We start from the raw sequence: 19,223 nt of genomic DNA on the forward strand, positions 1-19,223 counted from the left end.
TGGTGATTGCAGCCAGGAAATTAAAAGACACTTGCTCCTTGGAAGAAAAGTTATGAGTAACCTAGACAGTATATTAAAAAGCAGGGACATTACTTTACCAACAAAGTTCCATCTAGTCAAAGCTATGGTTATCCAGTAGTCATATATGTATGGATGTGAGAGTTGGACTATAAACAAAGCTGAGTGCCAAAAAATTGATGCTTTTGAACTGTGGCATTGGAGAAGATTCTTGAAGAATCTGGGACTTCAAGAGATCCAACCAGTCCATCCCAAAGGAAATCAGTCCTGAATATTCCTTGGAAGGACTGATGCTGAAGCTGAAATGCCAGTGCTTTGACCTCCTGATATGAAGAACTGACTCATTTGAAAAGACCTGATGCTGAGAAAGATTGAAGGCGGGAGGAGAAGGGGATGACAGACGATGAGATGGTTGGATGGCTTCACCAATTCAAAGGACATGAGTTTGAATAAACTCTGGGAGTTGGTGATGGACAGGGAGGCCTAGCGTGCTGCAGCCCAGGGGGTCACAAAGAGTCGGACATGACTGAGCAACTGAACTGAAGTGATGAAAGTAGGATTCAAAGGTCCAACTCCTGAATTTATACTATTTAGCACTAAATAATACTAATTTATTTATCTGGGATTATCTGAGATTTCCTGGAGGGCTGAATATATTAATGTGATATATTAATCATAAGAATGAGATATATTATGTAGTATTTTCTAAATGTATCCGACCATGGAAATGGTCCCTATGCCGCCTTTTTTCCCCAGAGCATTATCCTGGGCTAGGAGGTCATGAAAACATACTTTGGGAAAGACATTATCAACCAAATTAATTAAAAAATAATTAGTAACATAAAATTGTATGAAAGTTTTCTACAGTTTGCCAGAGTTAAAATCCATTTATATCAAAGTGTGGCTTCCCAGGTGGCAAAGTGGTAAAGAATCTGTCTGCCAATGCGGAAGTAGGAGACACGAGTTTGACCCTTGGGTTGGGAAGATCCCCTGGAGTAGGAAATGGCAGCTCACTCCAGTATTCTTGCCTGGAAACATCCATGGGCAGAGGAGCTGGGTGGGCTATACAGCGCATGGTGTTGCAAAAAGTTGGACAAGACTGAGTATACATGCATACACATAGCAAAGTATTTCTAAGAAATGTTGAATTTATGTAGTTTTATATGTAAATTCCATTTGGAAATTATGATTCAAGGAAATGCCTGGAAACCTGTAAAGGAAAGGCAGCTGAAATTTAATAAACATCATTTGCACCAGGCATTATAACAGGTGCTTTATGCACATTGTCTCACTGACTTCTCTACCACTGAGCTGGGAAAATGTTTTTATCCTTTTGTTATACATGAAAAGACAAAGACTTAGTTAAGGTTAGGGTCTTAAGTAAATAGTATGATGCACAAAATCTAGGTTTTGACTCCCAAATCCATAACACACTCCATTCTAAGCTGCCTGCCTATGGCATGTCCATTAGATGCAGATTTTTATTCACAAGGTTAGTCCTGTAAAAAGGACTTGCACCTTTTTCCAATAAGTTTAAGGCTCAACTATATAGTGGTGTATTCCTTATCATTTTTACTTTACAAATATTCAGATACAAAAGTATTACAATTGCATAATCAATAGTACTATGCAGTATAAGGCAAAGGATTTAATTTGTTTGCCTGACTGTATTGTGGTAGTAAGAAAAATTTTAATAATTATTAGGTGTTTACCTGTATGTCAGACACTATTCAAAATGGTTTATATGGCCTATATAAGACAATAAGATATCTTACTTTCCACCATTATATCTTATTTTTTTTTAATTGAGGGATAATTGCTTTACAGAATTTTTGATGGGTGGGAGGTTCAAGAGGGAAGGGACCTATGGCTTCCCATGTTCATACCTATGGCTGATTCATGTTGATATTTGGAAGAAAACATCATTATATCTTTTTAAGGGAAGTCAAAAGATAATTTACATTACTAATATAGTTTTCTTGTCTTTTTACTAATTATTGATATTTTTAAGTGGATTAACATTATTTTAAGACATTTTAATAGCAGATTTTTACAATTGGGTAAACCATATCAGTTTTCATTCTAACACTCTGAAGAGTCTGAATATTTTTTTCTTCATATTTTAAGAAATCTGACTATTTAGGAAGCCTATGGAAAGGGCAATGAATAATTTAATTGGAACTCAGCAAAGGGATTTGAAATGTTATGCAGTCACCTTCATTATACTAGTTTTGAATTAAGTCATCACAAATCAATGGAAAAGCCACACATATTATTATTGATTCTTTGTAATTTCTTCTTTACTATAAAAAATCTTCAGGGTTATACCTCTGTGTAAAAAACAACTCACTACAACAAGCCAAGCAAAAGAGGTACCAGAGCTCTGTTGCTATAGCAACGCAACCTGGCAATGTTTTCTGGGACTTGCTCTAAGGGAAGGTCCAATGATAGGGAGTAATGTGACTTTCTTTTCTGCTCTTATGACATGTATTGATTTACTGTGAATAAAAAGTAACATGGTTCAAATTGCATACCTTTCCTGGTAATGAAAAATGGGCTCTTGTGTAAAAATGAAAAGGAGTTTTAAACAAGTAGCAAGGAGTAAAACTTTCATTTATCTTAGTGGAAACATTGCATAAACAGCCCGTCCTCAGTAGCTGAATGTCGAAAATTCACTTTCTTGAATAGCAAGGATATAAATATTTCATATATTTAGCAATTTATGGGAGCAGTGATTATGATTTCAAAACTATCTAATGGGATATATAACTTTTCGGGAAAAAATGGTCATGTTTGCCTCTGATACACATATAAAATCTCAAAGCTTTTATAATGTTCTAATCCATGATGAGAGAAACATGGCTGCTATTAGGGCATGAATATTGCCAGACTGAGTACCTTTCTTTGCCCAACTGCCTCAAAACTGAACACTAATTCAGATAAAGCAAGCAAGAACATTTAAAATGTATTCAAACACTTTAAGATTTCTTCTTAATAATGTCTTTGCTCCATTAAAGACACTCTCATTTCTTTGTAATTTATTCATGTTCAATGAGGTTGGCCCAATAGGATATAATTTACACTTTGGTAACACATCTCTCAAAGGACTTTGCAAATGTTAATGTCTTTTTAACCTCTTCTTTCAGAGAAAAGTATATATCTTGGATGAATGCAAAATAAACAAATAGTGATTGACCACAGCTATAAAAAAAATCAGCTGAATGGATGTTAACCTTTCTGAGATTTATTCCTTAAGAATGAACACCTTTAAACATAGAAAAACATGAGCTAGACTTTGTCCATGATTGCACCCAGTACTACATTTGACACTAAATTGGAAAACAAGAAAAAAAAAAATACAACTTGATATCTCTTAAAAGAATTGAAAGAGTAATATATCTGGGCCATTCTCTGTATTCTTATTTAAAAGTTAGAGAAGTATATCAAGTGTGATGAACAATATACAAGAGCTCAAAACCAAAAACTCTTTTCCTTGAGAATTTGCCAATATTTGCACTTAGCACTGAGTAGATTTTAAAAAAAATATATTATGTCTACCTTTTAACTGAACTGATAAGCATTTTTACTTATCTCAAACTGGATCAGCAAAGTTTACCATGCCTTTAAGTTGTACAATACATGCGTGACTCTATTTCACCTTGAATCATTTTCTTTTGCCATTCCACTACATATAGAATAAAAGGATAATATTCTTTACTAGCCACAAATAAAATTATTTAAGCTTACAAAAACGTTGGAAAAGTAAACAGCTTCACTTGAGGAAATACATAGGACCTATGACTTTTATTCCCACTTTCTGCATTGCTGTACCTTCCTGCCATTGAGAAAAAGTCATTGTACCAAATTTATCATGGATTCTTTCGTGTATATATATAGAAAATAAGGAAATCAAGTATTAGGAAGTTAATTACTCCCCAAATGTCACACAGCTATAGGAGTTAAAATCTTTCTTTGAATTCAACATATCTGATTTCAGAGCCCGTGTTTTTAACTATACGCTATTCATTCTGTTTCAGACTATCTAGTCACTGGCATGTCGTGTTGAGTATTGCTGCTCAGCTTTCAACATCCACTGATAATTGACCTGTACTTAATGGTAGCTCCTAATTAGCTTATTCCTTTGCTGCTGTGGTTTGGTAAAGCATGGAATTTAATAGCCAATGCCTGTTAGAAGAGATTACCCAAGAAACAATCTTAGAAAACAATAACACACACACACACACACACACACAAAATTCAGAAAAACCAGGATGGTTTTCACATTGTTCAACATAATTATTTTTTTTTTCAGTATATTGACCAGACTTGAAAGATCTTTCCCCAAAAATGATTTATTTGGTGAGTGAACAGAGGGATATTCTCAAATTACTACAGTTATATATTTCCATTTCCAGTTTGCTTTTATGTTATCAATATTAAATCCCATTAATTTTGTTATATATGAAAGGATTTTCTGACCAGTATATGGTGGGTTGGAGAGATGAAATCGTGTTTTGTACCTTTTAGTATTTTTAATAAAGGGTCTAAATTAGGCCCTTTATTAAGAAGTACAAAGTACTTTTTGTGTACTTTTTGTATACAGATTGTGACAAAGTACAATCTGAAAACTTTTGGCATAGCAGTAAATCCTTTTGAAATCATTTTCTCTAAACGTAAGTTTTGAGTAATTTTTTATAATGCTTTTTCCTAATTGTGTTACTTGGTGGAGGGTAGAGTATTTCTTTTGTATGGTTTGTAAAGTATACTTGTGCTGTGTGTGCTGTGCTAAGTCACTGCAGTTGTGTCTGACTCTTTGTGACCCTGTGGACCATAGCCCACCAGGCTCCTCTGTCCATGGGATTCTCCAGGCAGGAATACTGGAGTGGGTCGCTGTGCCTTCCTCCAGGGGATCTTCCCAACCCAGGATCAAACCACTGTCTCCTATGTCTCCTGCACTGGCAGGTGGGTTCTTTACCACTAGCGCCACTTGGAAAGCCAAATTGCGCTCACTTATACATTATGTCATATTTTCACGGGGGCTTCTCTGCTGGCTCAAAGAATGGTAAAGAATCTGCCTGCAATGCAGGAGACCCAGGTTCAGTCTCTGGCTTGCAAAGATCCCCTGGAGGAAGGCACGGGAATCCATTCCAGTATTCTTGCCTAGAGAACCCAATGGATGGAGGAGCCTGGCAGGCTACAGTCCATGGGGTCCAAAGGGTCAGACACAACTGAAGCAACTTAGCACACATATTTTTCATTACTACTTTTTGAAAAAATCAGTGTGATTGTTAATTTATATATTTTCTTGATGATGAAGCTGCAGATAATAGATATTTAACAATTTTCCCAAGGTAATTCAGCTAGTAAGTGGCTGATCCAGGATTAAATTATATTTCTTTATATATTAAATTCCATACATTTAAAACATCACTGCACTTTGGACTGTTTTGTTCACCATGATGGCTACTCCATTTTCTTCTAAGGGATTTCTGCGCACAGTAGTAGATATAATGGTCATCTGAGTTAAATTCACCCATCCCAGTCCGTTTTAGTTCACTGATTCCTAAAATGTTGACATTCACTCTTGCCATCTCCTGTGTGACTGCTTCCAATTTGCCTTGATTCATGGACCTAACATTCCAGGTTCCTATGCAATGTTGCTCTTTACAGGATCGGACTTTACTTCCGTCACCAGTCACATCCACAACTGGGTGTTGTTTTTGCTTTGGCTTCACCTCTTCGTTCTTTCTGGAGCTATTTCTCCACTCTTCTCCAGTAGCATATCGGGCACCTCCCATCCTGAGGAGTTTATATTTCAGTGTCATACCTCTTTGCCTTTTCATATTGTTCATGGGGTTCTCAAGGCAAGAATACTGAAGTGGTTTGCCATTCCCTTCTCCAGTGGACCACGTTTTGTCAGAACACTCTGCCAATAGACAAATATCAAAATCTCAAAAATGACAGAATGATCTCTGTTCATTTCCAAGGCAAACCATTCAATATCACAGTAATCCAAGTCTGTGCCCCAACCAGTAATGGTGAAGAAGCTGAAGCTGAATGGTTCTATGAAGACCTACAAGACCTTCTAGAACTAACACCCAAAAAAAGATGTCCTCTTCATTATAGGGGACTGGAATGCAAAAGTAGGAAGTCAAGAGATACATGGAGTAACAAGCAAATTTGGCCTTGGAATACAAAACAAAAGCAGGTCAAAGGCTAACAGAGTTTTGCAAAGAGAACACAGTGGTCATAGCAAACACCCTCTTCCAACAACACAGTAGAAGACTCTCCACATGGACACCACCAGATGGTCAATACCAGAATCAGATTGATTATATTCTTTAGAGCCAAAGATGGAGAAGCTCTATATAGTCAGCAAAAACAAGACCAGGAGCTAACTGTGGCTCAGACCATGAATGCCTTATTGACAAATTCAGACTGAAGAAAGTAGGGAAAATCACTAGACCATTCAGGTATGACCTAAATCAAATCCCTTATGGTTATACAGTGGAAGTGACAAATAGATTCAAGGGATTAAATCTGATAGACAGAGTGCCTGAAGAACTATGGACTGAGGTTCGTGACATTGTACAGGAGGCAGTGATCAGGACCATCCCCAAGAAAAAGAAATGCAAAAAGACAAAATGATTGTCTGATGAGGCCTTAAAAACAGCTGAGAAAAGAAGAGATGTGAAAGGCAAAGAAGAAAAGGAAAGATATAACCAATTGATTCACAGTTCCAAAGAATAGCAAGGAGAGATAAGAAAGCCTTCCTCAGTGATCAGTGCAAAGAAATAGAAGAAAACAATAGAATGGGAAAGACTAGAGATCTCTTCAAGAAAATTAGAGATACCAAGGGAAATTTTCATCCAAAGATGAGCACAGTAAAGGACAGAAATGGTTTGGACCTAACAGAAGCAGAAGATATTAAGAAGAGGTGGCAAGAATACATAGGAGAACTATACAAAAAAGATCTTCATGACCCAGATAACCATGATAGTGTGATCACTCACCTAGAACTAGAAATCCTGGAATGCGAAGTCAAGTGGGCCTTAGGAAGCATCACTACAAACAAAGCTAGTGGAGGTGATGGAATTCCAGTTGAGCTATTTCAAATCCTAAAAGAAGACACTGTGAAAGTGCTGCACTCAATATGCCAGCACATTTGGAAAACTCAGCAGTGGCCAGAGGACTGGAAAAGGTCAGCTTTCATTCCAGTCCCAAAGACAGGCAATGCCAAGGAATATTCAAACTACCACACAATTGCTCTCATCTTACATGCTAGCAAAGTAAAGCTCAAAATTCTCTAAGCCAGGCTTCACCAGTACGTGAACCAAGAACTTCCAGATGTTCAAGCTGGTTTTAGAAAAGGCAGAGGAACCAGAGATCAAATTGCCAACATCTGCTGAATCATCGAAAAACCAAGAGAGTTCCAGAAAAATATCTACTTCTGTGTCATTGACTATGCCAAAGCCTTTGACTGTGTTAATCACCCACAAACTGTGGACAATTTAAAGAGATGGGAATACCAGACCACCTGACCTCTCTTCTGAGAAATCTGTATGCAGGTCAAGAAGCAAGAGTTAGAACTGGATATGGAACAACAGACTGGTTCCAAATTGGGAAAGGAGTATATCAAGGTTGTATATTGTCACCCTGTTTATTTAATTTATATGCAGAGTACATCATGTGAAATGCTTGGCTGGATGAAGCACAAGCTGGTATAAAGATTGCTGGGAGAAATATCAATTACCTAAGATATGCACACGACACCACCCTTATGGCAGAAAGTGAAGAAGAACTAAAGAGCCTCTTGATGAAAGTGAAAGAAGAGAGTGAAAAATTGGCTTAAAATTCAACATTCAGAAAACTGATCATGGCATCTGGCCCCATCACTACATGGCAAATAATGGGGAAACAATGGAAACAGTGAGACTTTATTTTGGTGGGGGTGGGGTGGAGGGAACTCCAAAATCACTGCAGATGACTGCAAGCCATGAAATTAAAAGATGCTTGCTCCTTGGAAGAAAATCTTTGACCAACCTAGACAGTATATTAAAAAGCAGAGACATTACTAACAAAGGTCTGTCTGGTCAAAGCTTTGGTTTTTCCAGTTGTAATATATGGATGTGAGAGTTGGACTATAAAGACAGCAGAGTGCTGAAGAATTGATGCTTTTGAATGTGGTGTTAGAGAAGACTCTTGAGAGTCCGTTGGACTTCAAGGAGATCCAACCAGTCCATCCTACTGGAAATCAGTCCTGAATATTCATTGGAAAGAATGATGCTGAAGCTGAAACTCCAATACTTTGGCCACCTGATGTGAAGAACTGATTCATTGGAAAAGACCCTGATGCTGGGAAAGATTGAAGGTGGGAGGAGAAGGGGACAACAGAGGATGAGATGGTTGGATGGCATCACCGAATCAATGGATATGAGTTTGAGTAAGCTCTGAGAGTGGGTGATGGACAGGGAATCCCTGCGTACCGCAGTCCATGGTGTCACTAAGGGTCGAACATGAGTGAGTGACTGAATTTATCGGAACTGAAAATATCACACAGTAAAATTCCCCTTTGAAGTATTTTTTAAATTTTTGGAATAAATGAAACCCTTTGTTTTTTTCTTCTGTTTTTGATTTAAGAATCATTTCCTTTGCATTACATAATAATGTGAAATTGTAAAGTTTATAAGATTTTTCTTCCTTTTTAGTCTTTCCAACAAGAACATTTCTTGGTTGGTTTACATGTTCTATGCTGATATAAATATGAGTAATTTTTAAAATGAGTTTTGCAAAGTGAAAGTATATGAAACAATTTTAAAGAAAGGGTGTCATGTTGTTAAATTATTGATGAGTCTTCTAGCAGCCAAAGAACAAACCTATGAAATATCTGTCATTATAAATTGTGTATTATCCTTCCAAGGGCCAAGTTGCATAAACAGGATACGGCCAGATTCATTAAAAAACATACTTTATAACTGTAGCTATCTTACATTTGCACTGAACATAGCACGGTAGCAATTTTGTAATGACAACATTGACTATAATAAATTAGGACTCATTTATTTTTTGGTATCTTTTTCATAAAGTCAGTGAGTTAAGTTTATGCAGGCTGAGTCATGATAGACCTTGCCTTGTCTTTCCCTTCTAATAGCTGACATTTTGCATTTCAGTTCCTCAGTAAATCATGGAATCTTGCTTGGTTCTCGACCCAGAAGGTACCTTCATCATCTAACTGTCAGGACTTTTACTGAAAAAATCTTACTGATTCATTTCAAATTTTTATTCACTAGAATGGTGTGTTCCACTTATAGTAGTAGCAACATTTTCATTTGAAGCTTGGCTGTATGTTGTTTAGAGTATATTCTGTCATTTCCTGCCATCTTGTTAGAGGCATGCTAAGACCTTGAGGAGATTCCTTATGTAGATTTGGGGAGGAACAAGATATAAGAATTTGGGTTTAATATTAACGTTAGGATATGTACTCAATTTGTTTTACTCTAATGAAAGTCCTAATGTTACCAAAAAAAAAAAAATCACAGTGAGTTATTTAGAGATATTTGTCCTATTTTCCTAAAAGAACACCAGCAAGAAATCACTACATTATATGACTTTTCTCCCAGCTGTAGCTTTCTCTTACTTTCATTTCCTTTTACATACCAGCTTCTCTGGCCAACTTCTAATCTCCCTGCATTGGACTCACACCTGTCCTTCCAACACTCTTGGCTGTTATGGAGAAATGCCTTCTCTCTCGCCCAGAGGTTTTACAATCTAGCTTGTATTACAGACATCACATTTAAGGGGGCTATAAACTCCATGGAAAAATTATAATTATTTGAAATATCACCATGTAAAGGACTTTCTCATGCCTTCTCTTTTTTAACTAGCTCTACAATTTTTTTTTTCATTTTCACAGAAACGGACACCTTAGTTAACAGTCTCTAACTTTCACTCTAAACATGGTCATTTGTTCATATTTTTCTGGAAACCCAGCCTCATAAAATATGTGGGGCAGAGATAATTGGATAGTACCTCCAAGGCCTCATTTGAAGGCAGGTAAAGGGTGGACATGGGATTTCAAATTCTCTTCTAACTTTGGCAGTAGGCATAAGGTCCCCAAGGACTCCATTCTAAACTGCAACACCCAGATAAATAGTAACATAGTAATTTGTCATCATCCACCAATGTGTTAGCTATGATAATGTTACCCATCTGGTACTCTTCTTTTGATGATCATGGTCTTTTGAAGTCCTCGATTAATAGAGAAATTATGGAAACATATGGCACACAGAGCTTTAGGAGTGTTATTGGCCTGTCCACCTATGGCTAAAGTAGGCTTCAGCCTTGCACAGAGGCACTTTGGACCACAATGTATATGTCACAAAATCCTGCACCCATGGTGATGTTTACAAACTATCTTTCTACCTTCTTCTAATTTCCCTATCAACCTTCAACCAACATGACAAGGAGCCGAAAGTGTTCTCAGAAGCCAAGAGAGGAATGAGCTCTTATCCAATCTTGGGTAGCTCATCTATCTCCTGTATTTATTCAACATCTTATAACAAAAAGAAATCCCACAATGAGCACTAGAAGAATTCCAAAGAAGCCTGAATTTTTAATTGACATACTGGCAGCAAGGATTGAGTGGGATCTTTCTTCATGTACAACATCCATAGATCTGATGGATAACACACACACACACACGGTAGAGATGAAATATTCTAAGGATAAAATGGAAGATAACCTTGAATAGTAAGTTATAGCCATAATAACATCTAATCATGGGAGGGGAAATTAATGTTTCTCAAGGATAACTTTACTTTGAAACCCTGATGCTTAGGCAGAGAATCTGGGACATGTCCTTCAATTATAACTGAAGAACTTTCAACCAATTACCTTTCAGATAAACTGGGCATCTCCTGAGGAATATGTGACTATTGTGAGATTTCTAATCTGCATAAATACACTACCTATGTACATTTTAAATTTCACCAGAAGGAAGTATTAATATACTCACACATGTCACAATTTTCTGAATGGAAATATAATGGTGAAACCTTGAATAAATGCAAGAAGTCAAGTAAGTAGGGAAGTCAGAACAAGATGGCAGGATATTCACCTAAAACAGCAAATTTCATAGAGAAAATAAAGACTGTATTTACATAACAATTTTCTCTACAGTTTCATGAAACCTTCTCAAGAGCCTGGTATATTTCAGCTGTGGAATTGAGACACAGACTTGATGTCTGTTTTGGGGAAAAATTATTTCCTTACGTGTATCTCTTGTTGTTAAACTAAGAATTCAGCAAGGAACAGGAGACCGAAGGACCCCCAAAAATGGATAGTTCTAAACATTTATGTTTTAAAGTGTCTACCAATTCTCAGACGGTTTATGCCTTAGTTATCACTTAATGTGGATTATTAGACATTAAAAACTTCCTTTGACTCTAGGATATGAAGAAATGTAAGAATAGTCATTATAACTTGAAAGTAAAGATTTTCTTTAATCTCGTCAAAAAAGATCACAGTTTGCACTTTCAGGTAACATTCATGCGCCTTTCTGCTGTTGAGACAGAGAGCATTTTATGAACTTCATATCTTCTTGTTTCAGTAGGGTCTTCATGGTTGTGACTATGTCTCCATAGCCAAAGCAAAGCAGACGTTGAAGGTAATCACTTAGATAGTTTAAGTAATGATTTAGTAATTTAAAAACTTTGGGGGAAAGCTTCTCCACATTGCTTTCACGGTGGACTCTTGGCCTCCCATCAAGTGAGGGAAGTTGAGCATCCAAAAGTGAATTTTGTACCTGTTGTTTTTTTCCTTTTTCAGTGAGAGTTTGAAAATGCTGCTTCTCCTTTGGTATTCCCATAACAGTTTATAAAAATGGCAGCCTAGGGCTTATGGTGGGTGTGTGGCAGGCAGTAACCTAGTGATTTTTGTCTTTTCTTAGTGCAATTTCCTTGCTCCAGTGTATTCCTTTACTGAGCTTGTTATCAAAATTATTTGAAAGTATAAACCTGGGTTTAGTTTCTGTATGCAATGTCATTTTAGCCTTTGCCTGAAAATATTTAAAATAATGTACTTGTGGAATAAAAATGAAATGCCATGTGATTTCAGAATATTTCCATTCTATTCCCATTGTACAAATTGCCTTTTGTGATCGAACACGTGAACCCCATGGATCTTTGCCAAATTTTGGCTCCTGACGCCATATCCAGCCTCCAGATCTATCAGCAGGGTTTTAACTAATACATGTGATTTGTTAGTTTATTATAAGAAAAGTGACAGAGATAGAAATGGAGTAAGTCTCAAATTTGAAGCCCTGAGGCTATCAGCGTAGATATAAATATTGGCTCATTTTTAGTTTTTAAATGTTAATAATTGTGATCCACAAGTAATAGCTTACTTGAGTAAGTCTTGTCAATTTCACATAAATAACTGTTAGAAAAGTCCCATTCTGTCCATTTTTCTTTAAACAGGATGGGTATATCTTGAAACTACATTATGAGAACTAGATTAGATCTCACAAATGTATTGTGAAGTGCATTTATTGATTTGTGATTTATTTTCGCACTCATTCATTGAATACACCAGTATGTGGCATACACAAAGATCTTTTAGAAATCTCAGGGATATTGTTTGTAAGCTGTGCTTCTTTGTAAATATCATGCTTAACCATATAAGTAATTGGCCACACATTAGTGATAATCCTATCAATGGCATATAACTTAATTGGTTATCCACATTAGTAACTGGCAAGAAGGAGAAGGAAATGAATTTCCTTAGAGTCACTTCTAAAATCTCTTCAATGAACCTGAAAATATTCTAGGATATTAGGGTGCATGATCATGTTGGGTGGTAGAGAAACAGCAGCCATCACTTTCCTTGGACCTGTTGAAAGTCATTGCATAATGACTTGTGAAGCAAGTTAGTGCTAAATATGAAACCTAAACCCGCTGCTCTGACCTGGCTATGATAGCCTTGACTGCCATGTATCACCATAATCAGTTGAACCACTCTTGCTTGCTGGTGTGAAATTTCCCTTTTCATTCCTTAGATATCTTGAAGAAGAAGATGTTGCCTGACAAGTTTTCTCTGTGTTCTTTGTTCTTTTCATGACTTAAATTGCCACACCTCTCTCTGCTTCTCTCTTAAAAAAACCAAAATGGTACGGGGAGGGAGGTGGGAGGGGGGTTCAGGATGGGGAACACCCGTATGCCCGTGGCGGATTCATGTTGATGTGTGGCAGAACCAATACAATATTGTAAAGTAAAACAAACAAACACAAAACAAAACAAAACAAAAAACTGTCCATAAGTGTTTTTTAAAAAGGCATGAGTACGTCAAGAATGTAGTTATTTGATAACCTTCATCAGAGTCCTTCCTATTTTAGGGTGCATCTCTACAGAAAATATTTCAAGTTGGTATGATTTCAGTAAGCAGTGTCGATTTTATAGGAGGTTTGTAAAGGAGCTCACAGGTTAGTTCATTGGGAGGCAGTTTACATCTCTTTTTGGGAGTGTTAGAGCAGTACAGAATTCTCCTCTTTCCTTTTCTTTACCTTCCCATTTTCCCCTGGGAAGAAAGCAGACTTTGTCAAATTTTGGAAGTGGGTCCTCATCTTGGCCACTCATTTTTCTTCCAATCTAAATACAAACATAGGACGACAACACTGACATTGTCTTAATCAAAGTAAAATGCACTATAATCAAGATCAAGACACTTCCTGGAGTCATTGTTCAGAGACCCATCAACCACTCCCGGAGTTCACTCAAACTCATGTCCATCAAGTCGGTGATGCCATCCAGCCATCTCATCCTGTGTCGTCCCCTTCTCCTCCTGCCCCCAATCCCTCCCAGCATCACAGTCTTTTCCAATGAGTCAACCCTTCGCATGAGGTGGCCAAAGTATTGGAGTTTCAGCTTCAGCATCAGTCCTTCCAATGAACATCCAGGACTGATCTCCTTTAGGATGGACTGGTTGGATCTCCTTGCAGTCCGAGGGACTCTCAAGAGTCTTCTCCAACACCACAGTTCAAAAGCATCAATTCTTTGGCACTCAGCTTTCTTTATAGTCCAACTCTCACATCCATACATGACCACTGGAAAAACCATAGCCTTGACTAGATAGACCTTTGTTGGCAAAGTAATGTCTCTGGTTTGGAATATGCTATCTAGGTTGGTCATAACTTTTCTTCCAAGGAGTAAGTGTCTTTTAATTTCATGGCTGCAATCACCATCTGCAGTGATTTTGGAGCCCAAAAAAATCAACTCTGACACTGTTTCCCCATCTATTTCCCATGAAGTGATGTGACAAGATGCCATGATCTTAGTTTTCTGAATGTTGAGCTTTAAGCCAACTTTTTCACTCTCCTCTTTCACTTTCATCAAAAGGCTTTTTAGTTCCTCTTCACTTTCTGCCATAAGTGTGGTGTCATCTGCATATCTGAGGTTATTGATATTTCTCCCTGCAAGCTTGATCCTATCTTGTACTTCTTCCAGCCCAGCGTTTCTCATGATGTACGCTGCATATAAGTTAAATAAGCAGGGTGACAATATACAGCCTTGACATACTCCTTTTCCTATTTGGAACCAGTCTGTCGTTCCATGTCCAGTTCTAACTGTTGCTTTCTGACCTGCATATAGGTTTCTCAAGAGACCCTCTAGTGCCCAAAGCAAACGTTTGCAGCTGAGCTTTATATTTGGTGGGTACAGACCCTCTTGGGAGTTATCTGTTCTTTCACCCTTGAACACAGGTGGTTCTGAGAGAACAGGAAGATCTTGCTAGGCTGTGACAAGCACAGTTTAGAAAGCTTGGACCCCAGGGCTGAAATACCAGGAGGCCAACAAATCCTAAGCTCCCAGTTCTCCCTCCTCCTGGGTGCCGCAGTCGCTGCTTGAGGTCCCATTTTGCTCGCACACTATTCCCTGCAGAATCTCAGCCCTGGGGCCCTTCCGACTGTTGCTAGAGAGGCTTGCCAAACTATTTTCATTTCTGAGTCTCATCATCTGATTCTTTTCCGAGTTTTCATTCTCTTTGTCTCATTCTGACCCCTTTCCACAGGTGGGGCTTACGCTGTAGTCATCTTTGCTCTTTATACCTAATGCCATACCTTGATCTCAGTCTCAGATATCTACACCACCTTCAGATCTTGCTGGGTCTGTACAGGCCTGGCACTAGGCACCTGCTTTGGGACTTGTTTGGTGTAAATTATTGTTTTCTCTGAAGCAAAATCACCTTTCCTGCCTCCTATTATTGGCACTTCTTAGACTGATTTTCCTTACTCCCAAGATAACATGTTTTTGACCCTCTACCCATAGCAGATTACAAAAAATGTGGCAAGCATCATTTTAGGTTATGGCACTTAAATTTTAGCAATATCTGGATAACCAGAGCTAGTGAGGGAGTTGCTGGTGTGCTTAACATGCCTCCACCCAGTGTTTGCTGCCCAGACATTTCTAGTTAAACACATGAATGCTCCATTTTTATTTTAATGCAACTTCATATCGTTATCTCCAATCCTATTTACTCTATTACAAGTATGTCTCCAGAAAAACAGCTGTTTTCTCGTATTCCTAGGCATTGGAGCTATTTATTACAAGTGGCTTGCATTCATCCTCTTTGATTTCCTTAAAGTGAAGGGCTTTCAAAACAAATCTTATGTCTTTAATTAAGATATATTTAGTGTGCCATTTTCTTTACTTAATTTTTTTATGTTGATCATTTTTAAAGTTTTTTTCATTGAATTTATTGCAATATCATTTCCGTTTCATGTTTCGGTTTTGGCTATGTGGGTTCTTCACTCCTTGACCAGGGATCAAACCCACAGTCCCTGCATTGGAAGGTGCAGTTTTAACCACTGGACTGCCAGGGAAGTCTCTATAGTGGGTCATTTTAAACAGAGCACTTTTGCTATATTTTAAAAGAACAATTCCTGTAATTTTTTTTGATAGTGACACAATTATAGATTTATCTAAGAGACAAATAATTGCTTGGGAGAGTTGGGAGAATACTTAAAGCTGTACTTAATCTATTGATTTGAAGAATTTAGATCACATTGGGAGAGACATCACAGTTAAGTTAGAGCTCTTCCTTTCATGAGTCTTTCATGGGATACATTTTAGGGAGTTAGATATGGGCGTGGTGTTCCCAATAGTACGTTATTTACCACAGGGTTTTTCTATTTAATCTGGACTTCAGAAATCCAGGAAAGCTATCAGGAGAAAGAAAAGTCTGAGATGAGACTCAAATAATAAGCAAAGGTTAGACAAAAAAAAAAAAAGGAAGGGAAAGTGTTTCAATCAGAATCAGAAAGGAAGCAGCATGCACAGGGGCTCAGAAGCACCAGAGAAAAGAGATAGGGTAGAAAGTGGTGAAGGGGGTGCTACAGAGAATAAGACATTACCAAAATTCTTAGAAATGCAGCCTTCAGAGCAGAGGACACGGGGAGGAGGGAGAGATGAGAGGCTTGTGGCAAGGCGAGACATGTGAGCAGACACACAGAGCCATCTCAGCCTACATGTATTATGAAAGCTTTGGCTTTCTCCTGAAGGACATGTAGAGATTCTGGGGAATTTTTAGAAAGGAAGAGATAGGACTAGATTATATTTTAAATCGCTTAGGCTATAGTGTGGAGAATGAACTGAAATGATATAAAATTAGTGGAATACATCCAACCATATTGGCTTGGGGAGTGTATGGGTCATGACAGTGTCAGCTCAACCTGGAGACCTGTCTGATAAAACTTCCAGATATAATACATATTATGACCTCCCAGACAAAGCTCTCTATCTGGGTAAATAATATCTAGGTATTATTGAACACTGAGACACTATTAAGTTCATCTTTGTACCTTAAACAGAATATTGGAAAATTGACATGTTGACATTGGCTTATTTTGACACGTCTGCCTAGCGTAGAGGAATTGGCTGCATTTCAGGAGGTCAGAATTCCCACTTGTTAATAAAGTTTCTTTGGTGAGAAGTTTATGTAGAATAAAATTCTAAGCTATATCTAGAAACTAAAAGAGACTCTTGGGAAATTGGTGTTTTCATAACTGTTGTGGGTTTTTTTGTTTTTTCTTTAAAATCTCTGGGTAATATCAGTTGACAAGATTACAATAAATTAATAAAAAGGTACAGACTGGTATTCTTATCAACAAGTTTGTTTAGGAATTTGTTACTCTAAACTCTTACTCTCCAGATATTACCCAGATTCTCAGTTCTAGGCCTGCCTGGTGATTCAGTGCATGTTTCATTTAGCATAGCAGTGCTATAAAAAATACAGTGCCCTGTCCCCAGTAAGCCCAGCGGTGAGACCAAGGGATTTTCTATGAAAGCTGTTCTTTGGTCCAAGAATCCTCCCTAGAGTATTCTTTGGCCATTTACACATTTCTTTATATGCGTTTATTACATGCATACCCAGAAAGCAGTGATTCCAGATGCACAGCTGAATTCATATGGATCTTGGCTGACACTATTGACCCTCCTCCTGTCAAGTCCCCAAGAATGGCCGGCAACAGCAATGAACCACCTATTAGGTCCCAGGTACAAATGTCACAGTTAAAGTAGTAAACAAAAACTCTCTTTTCATGTTCTGAGAGTGAGGAAATGGTCAAGAAACTTATAAGCCAAGGGTAAGATCGTAAAAAGCCAGATATAAATATTTTAGGCTTTGCGGACCATACGGTTTCTGTGACAGCTACTCAACTCTGTTGTGTTAGCACAAAAGCAGCCTTAGCCAATATGTAATGAGTGAACATGATGGTGTTCCAATAAAACTTTATTTATAAAAGTAGAATGAGGTTCGTATTTGTTTTATGGGTTATATTTTGGTGACTCTTGACATAGGTCAATAAATAAATTTAACTATTCTCATGGATTAGTAAGAAATGAGACAGAACACTATAATGTAGAAGAGAGGTAGTATGTGTTGCTGTTTTGGTGACAGTAGCTGGGAAGGCCTCTTTGTGATTGGGTTAAAGCAATGTCCAAGTGATTAAAGAGAAAATTGTCAGTATCATCTACTTATCTTTCTCTTAAAAGCATAGGTAAAGCTATTAAAGTTAAATCACAGATTACATATTTATAGCAGGTAGGGACCGTATAAACCAGATTTACATGTACCTAGACTCAATAATTATTACACTGTTGTTGAAGAGAATTTCAGGTATCTTCCTGTAATGCCCCAGCCTTCATTAATTTATACTTCCCCTGAATTTCCATGACACTTATTAACTGACAATACTCACATAGTATTGAGAAGAAGTGACATTGGTTGGTATATCTTTTGTATGAAGTGTATGGACCCTATTATATACTAGTTTCTATGCCTAGCTTGTTGTCATTACATTATTGGCATACTGTAATATTAGGGGATTATTTCATGAGGATCAGAAACGTTAGAAAAAATTGCAGCTAGAATTTGAACAGGGAATTGCTCAGACTGGTAATTTGTTTCCACAGTATATTAATGATGGTGAAATATTAACTGAAGAAAAAGGAGGGATATACTTTGAATCTCCAGTGTCTCCTCTCTGTAGGGTCAGTTGTTATGTGTGTGAAAGTGAAAGTGAAGTCTCTCAGTTATGTCCAACTCTTTGCGACCCCATGGACTGTAGCCTACCAGGCTCCTCTGTCTGTGGGATATTCCAGGCAAGAGTACTGGAGTGGGTTGCTGTTATGTGTGTAGTAGGTGTTAAATCCTGAGCCATAAAGCAAATCAGAGAGTGTAAGTTTATCAATAATACAGTGTGACATTAGGCTCACTTGGTTAAAGCATGAGGGGTTGTCTTTCAGACAAGAGGCATTGCTTCCTGTCTATGAGGAGCTGAATAGGAGTCTATGATCTCAGACCTCAAAGATCCAGTTGGAAAGGGACCCAAGAGTTAATAGTGTAGATAAAATAAGACAAAATAAAAGCTACCATAAGACAGAGCATGATTTCAGTTACGTGTTCAGTAATTCACTGGACAAAAATTTTCTAAGCACCTACAGTGAGCTTGACACTGTTCTAGGTACTAATGAACTTTACACTGGAGTTATCTGGAAAACATTCTAAAAGAAGGTGGAAATTCTCCAGTGGTTTGATAAATGAATGCAATTTAAATGTGGAAAGGCATGTTTTTGGAGAATAATAGGGTGAGAATTGTTGAAGACTAGGAAGAACTCTAGAGATGTTTGAATAGTGAGTGGGGCTATCTTACTGGA

The 19,223-nt window shown here is 37.6% G+C and overlaps 1 protein-coding gene across 2 annotated transcripts in view; it reads left to right on the forward strand.

Annotated features, from left to right (window-relative positions):
- Nucleotides 1–19,223, forward strand: part of GAS2 (growth arrest specific 2) — a 130,174-nt gene that overhangs the window by 74,372 nt on the left and 36,579 nt on the right. The window contains exon 7 of one of the 2 annotated variants that reach the window (XM_068978198.1): nt 11,630–11,683. The exons of the other annotated variant lie outside the window; for it this stretch is intronic. Coding sequence (XP_068834299.1) covers nt 11,630–11,683 — 54 coding nt within the window. The remainder of the gene's footprint in view (nt 1–11,629; nt 11,684–19,223) is intronic. 2 annotated transcript variants of the gene reach the window in all.

This window comes from Capricornis sumatraensis, chromosome 8 (genome assembly GCF_032405125.1).
Source record: "Capricornis sumatraensis isolate serow.1 chromosome 8, serow.2, whole genome shotgun sequence".
Classification (NCBI taxonomy): Eukaryota; Metazoa; Chordata; class Mammalia; order Artiodactyla; family Bovidae; genus Capricornis; species Capricornis sumatraensis.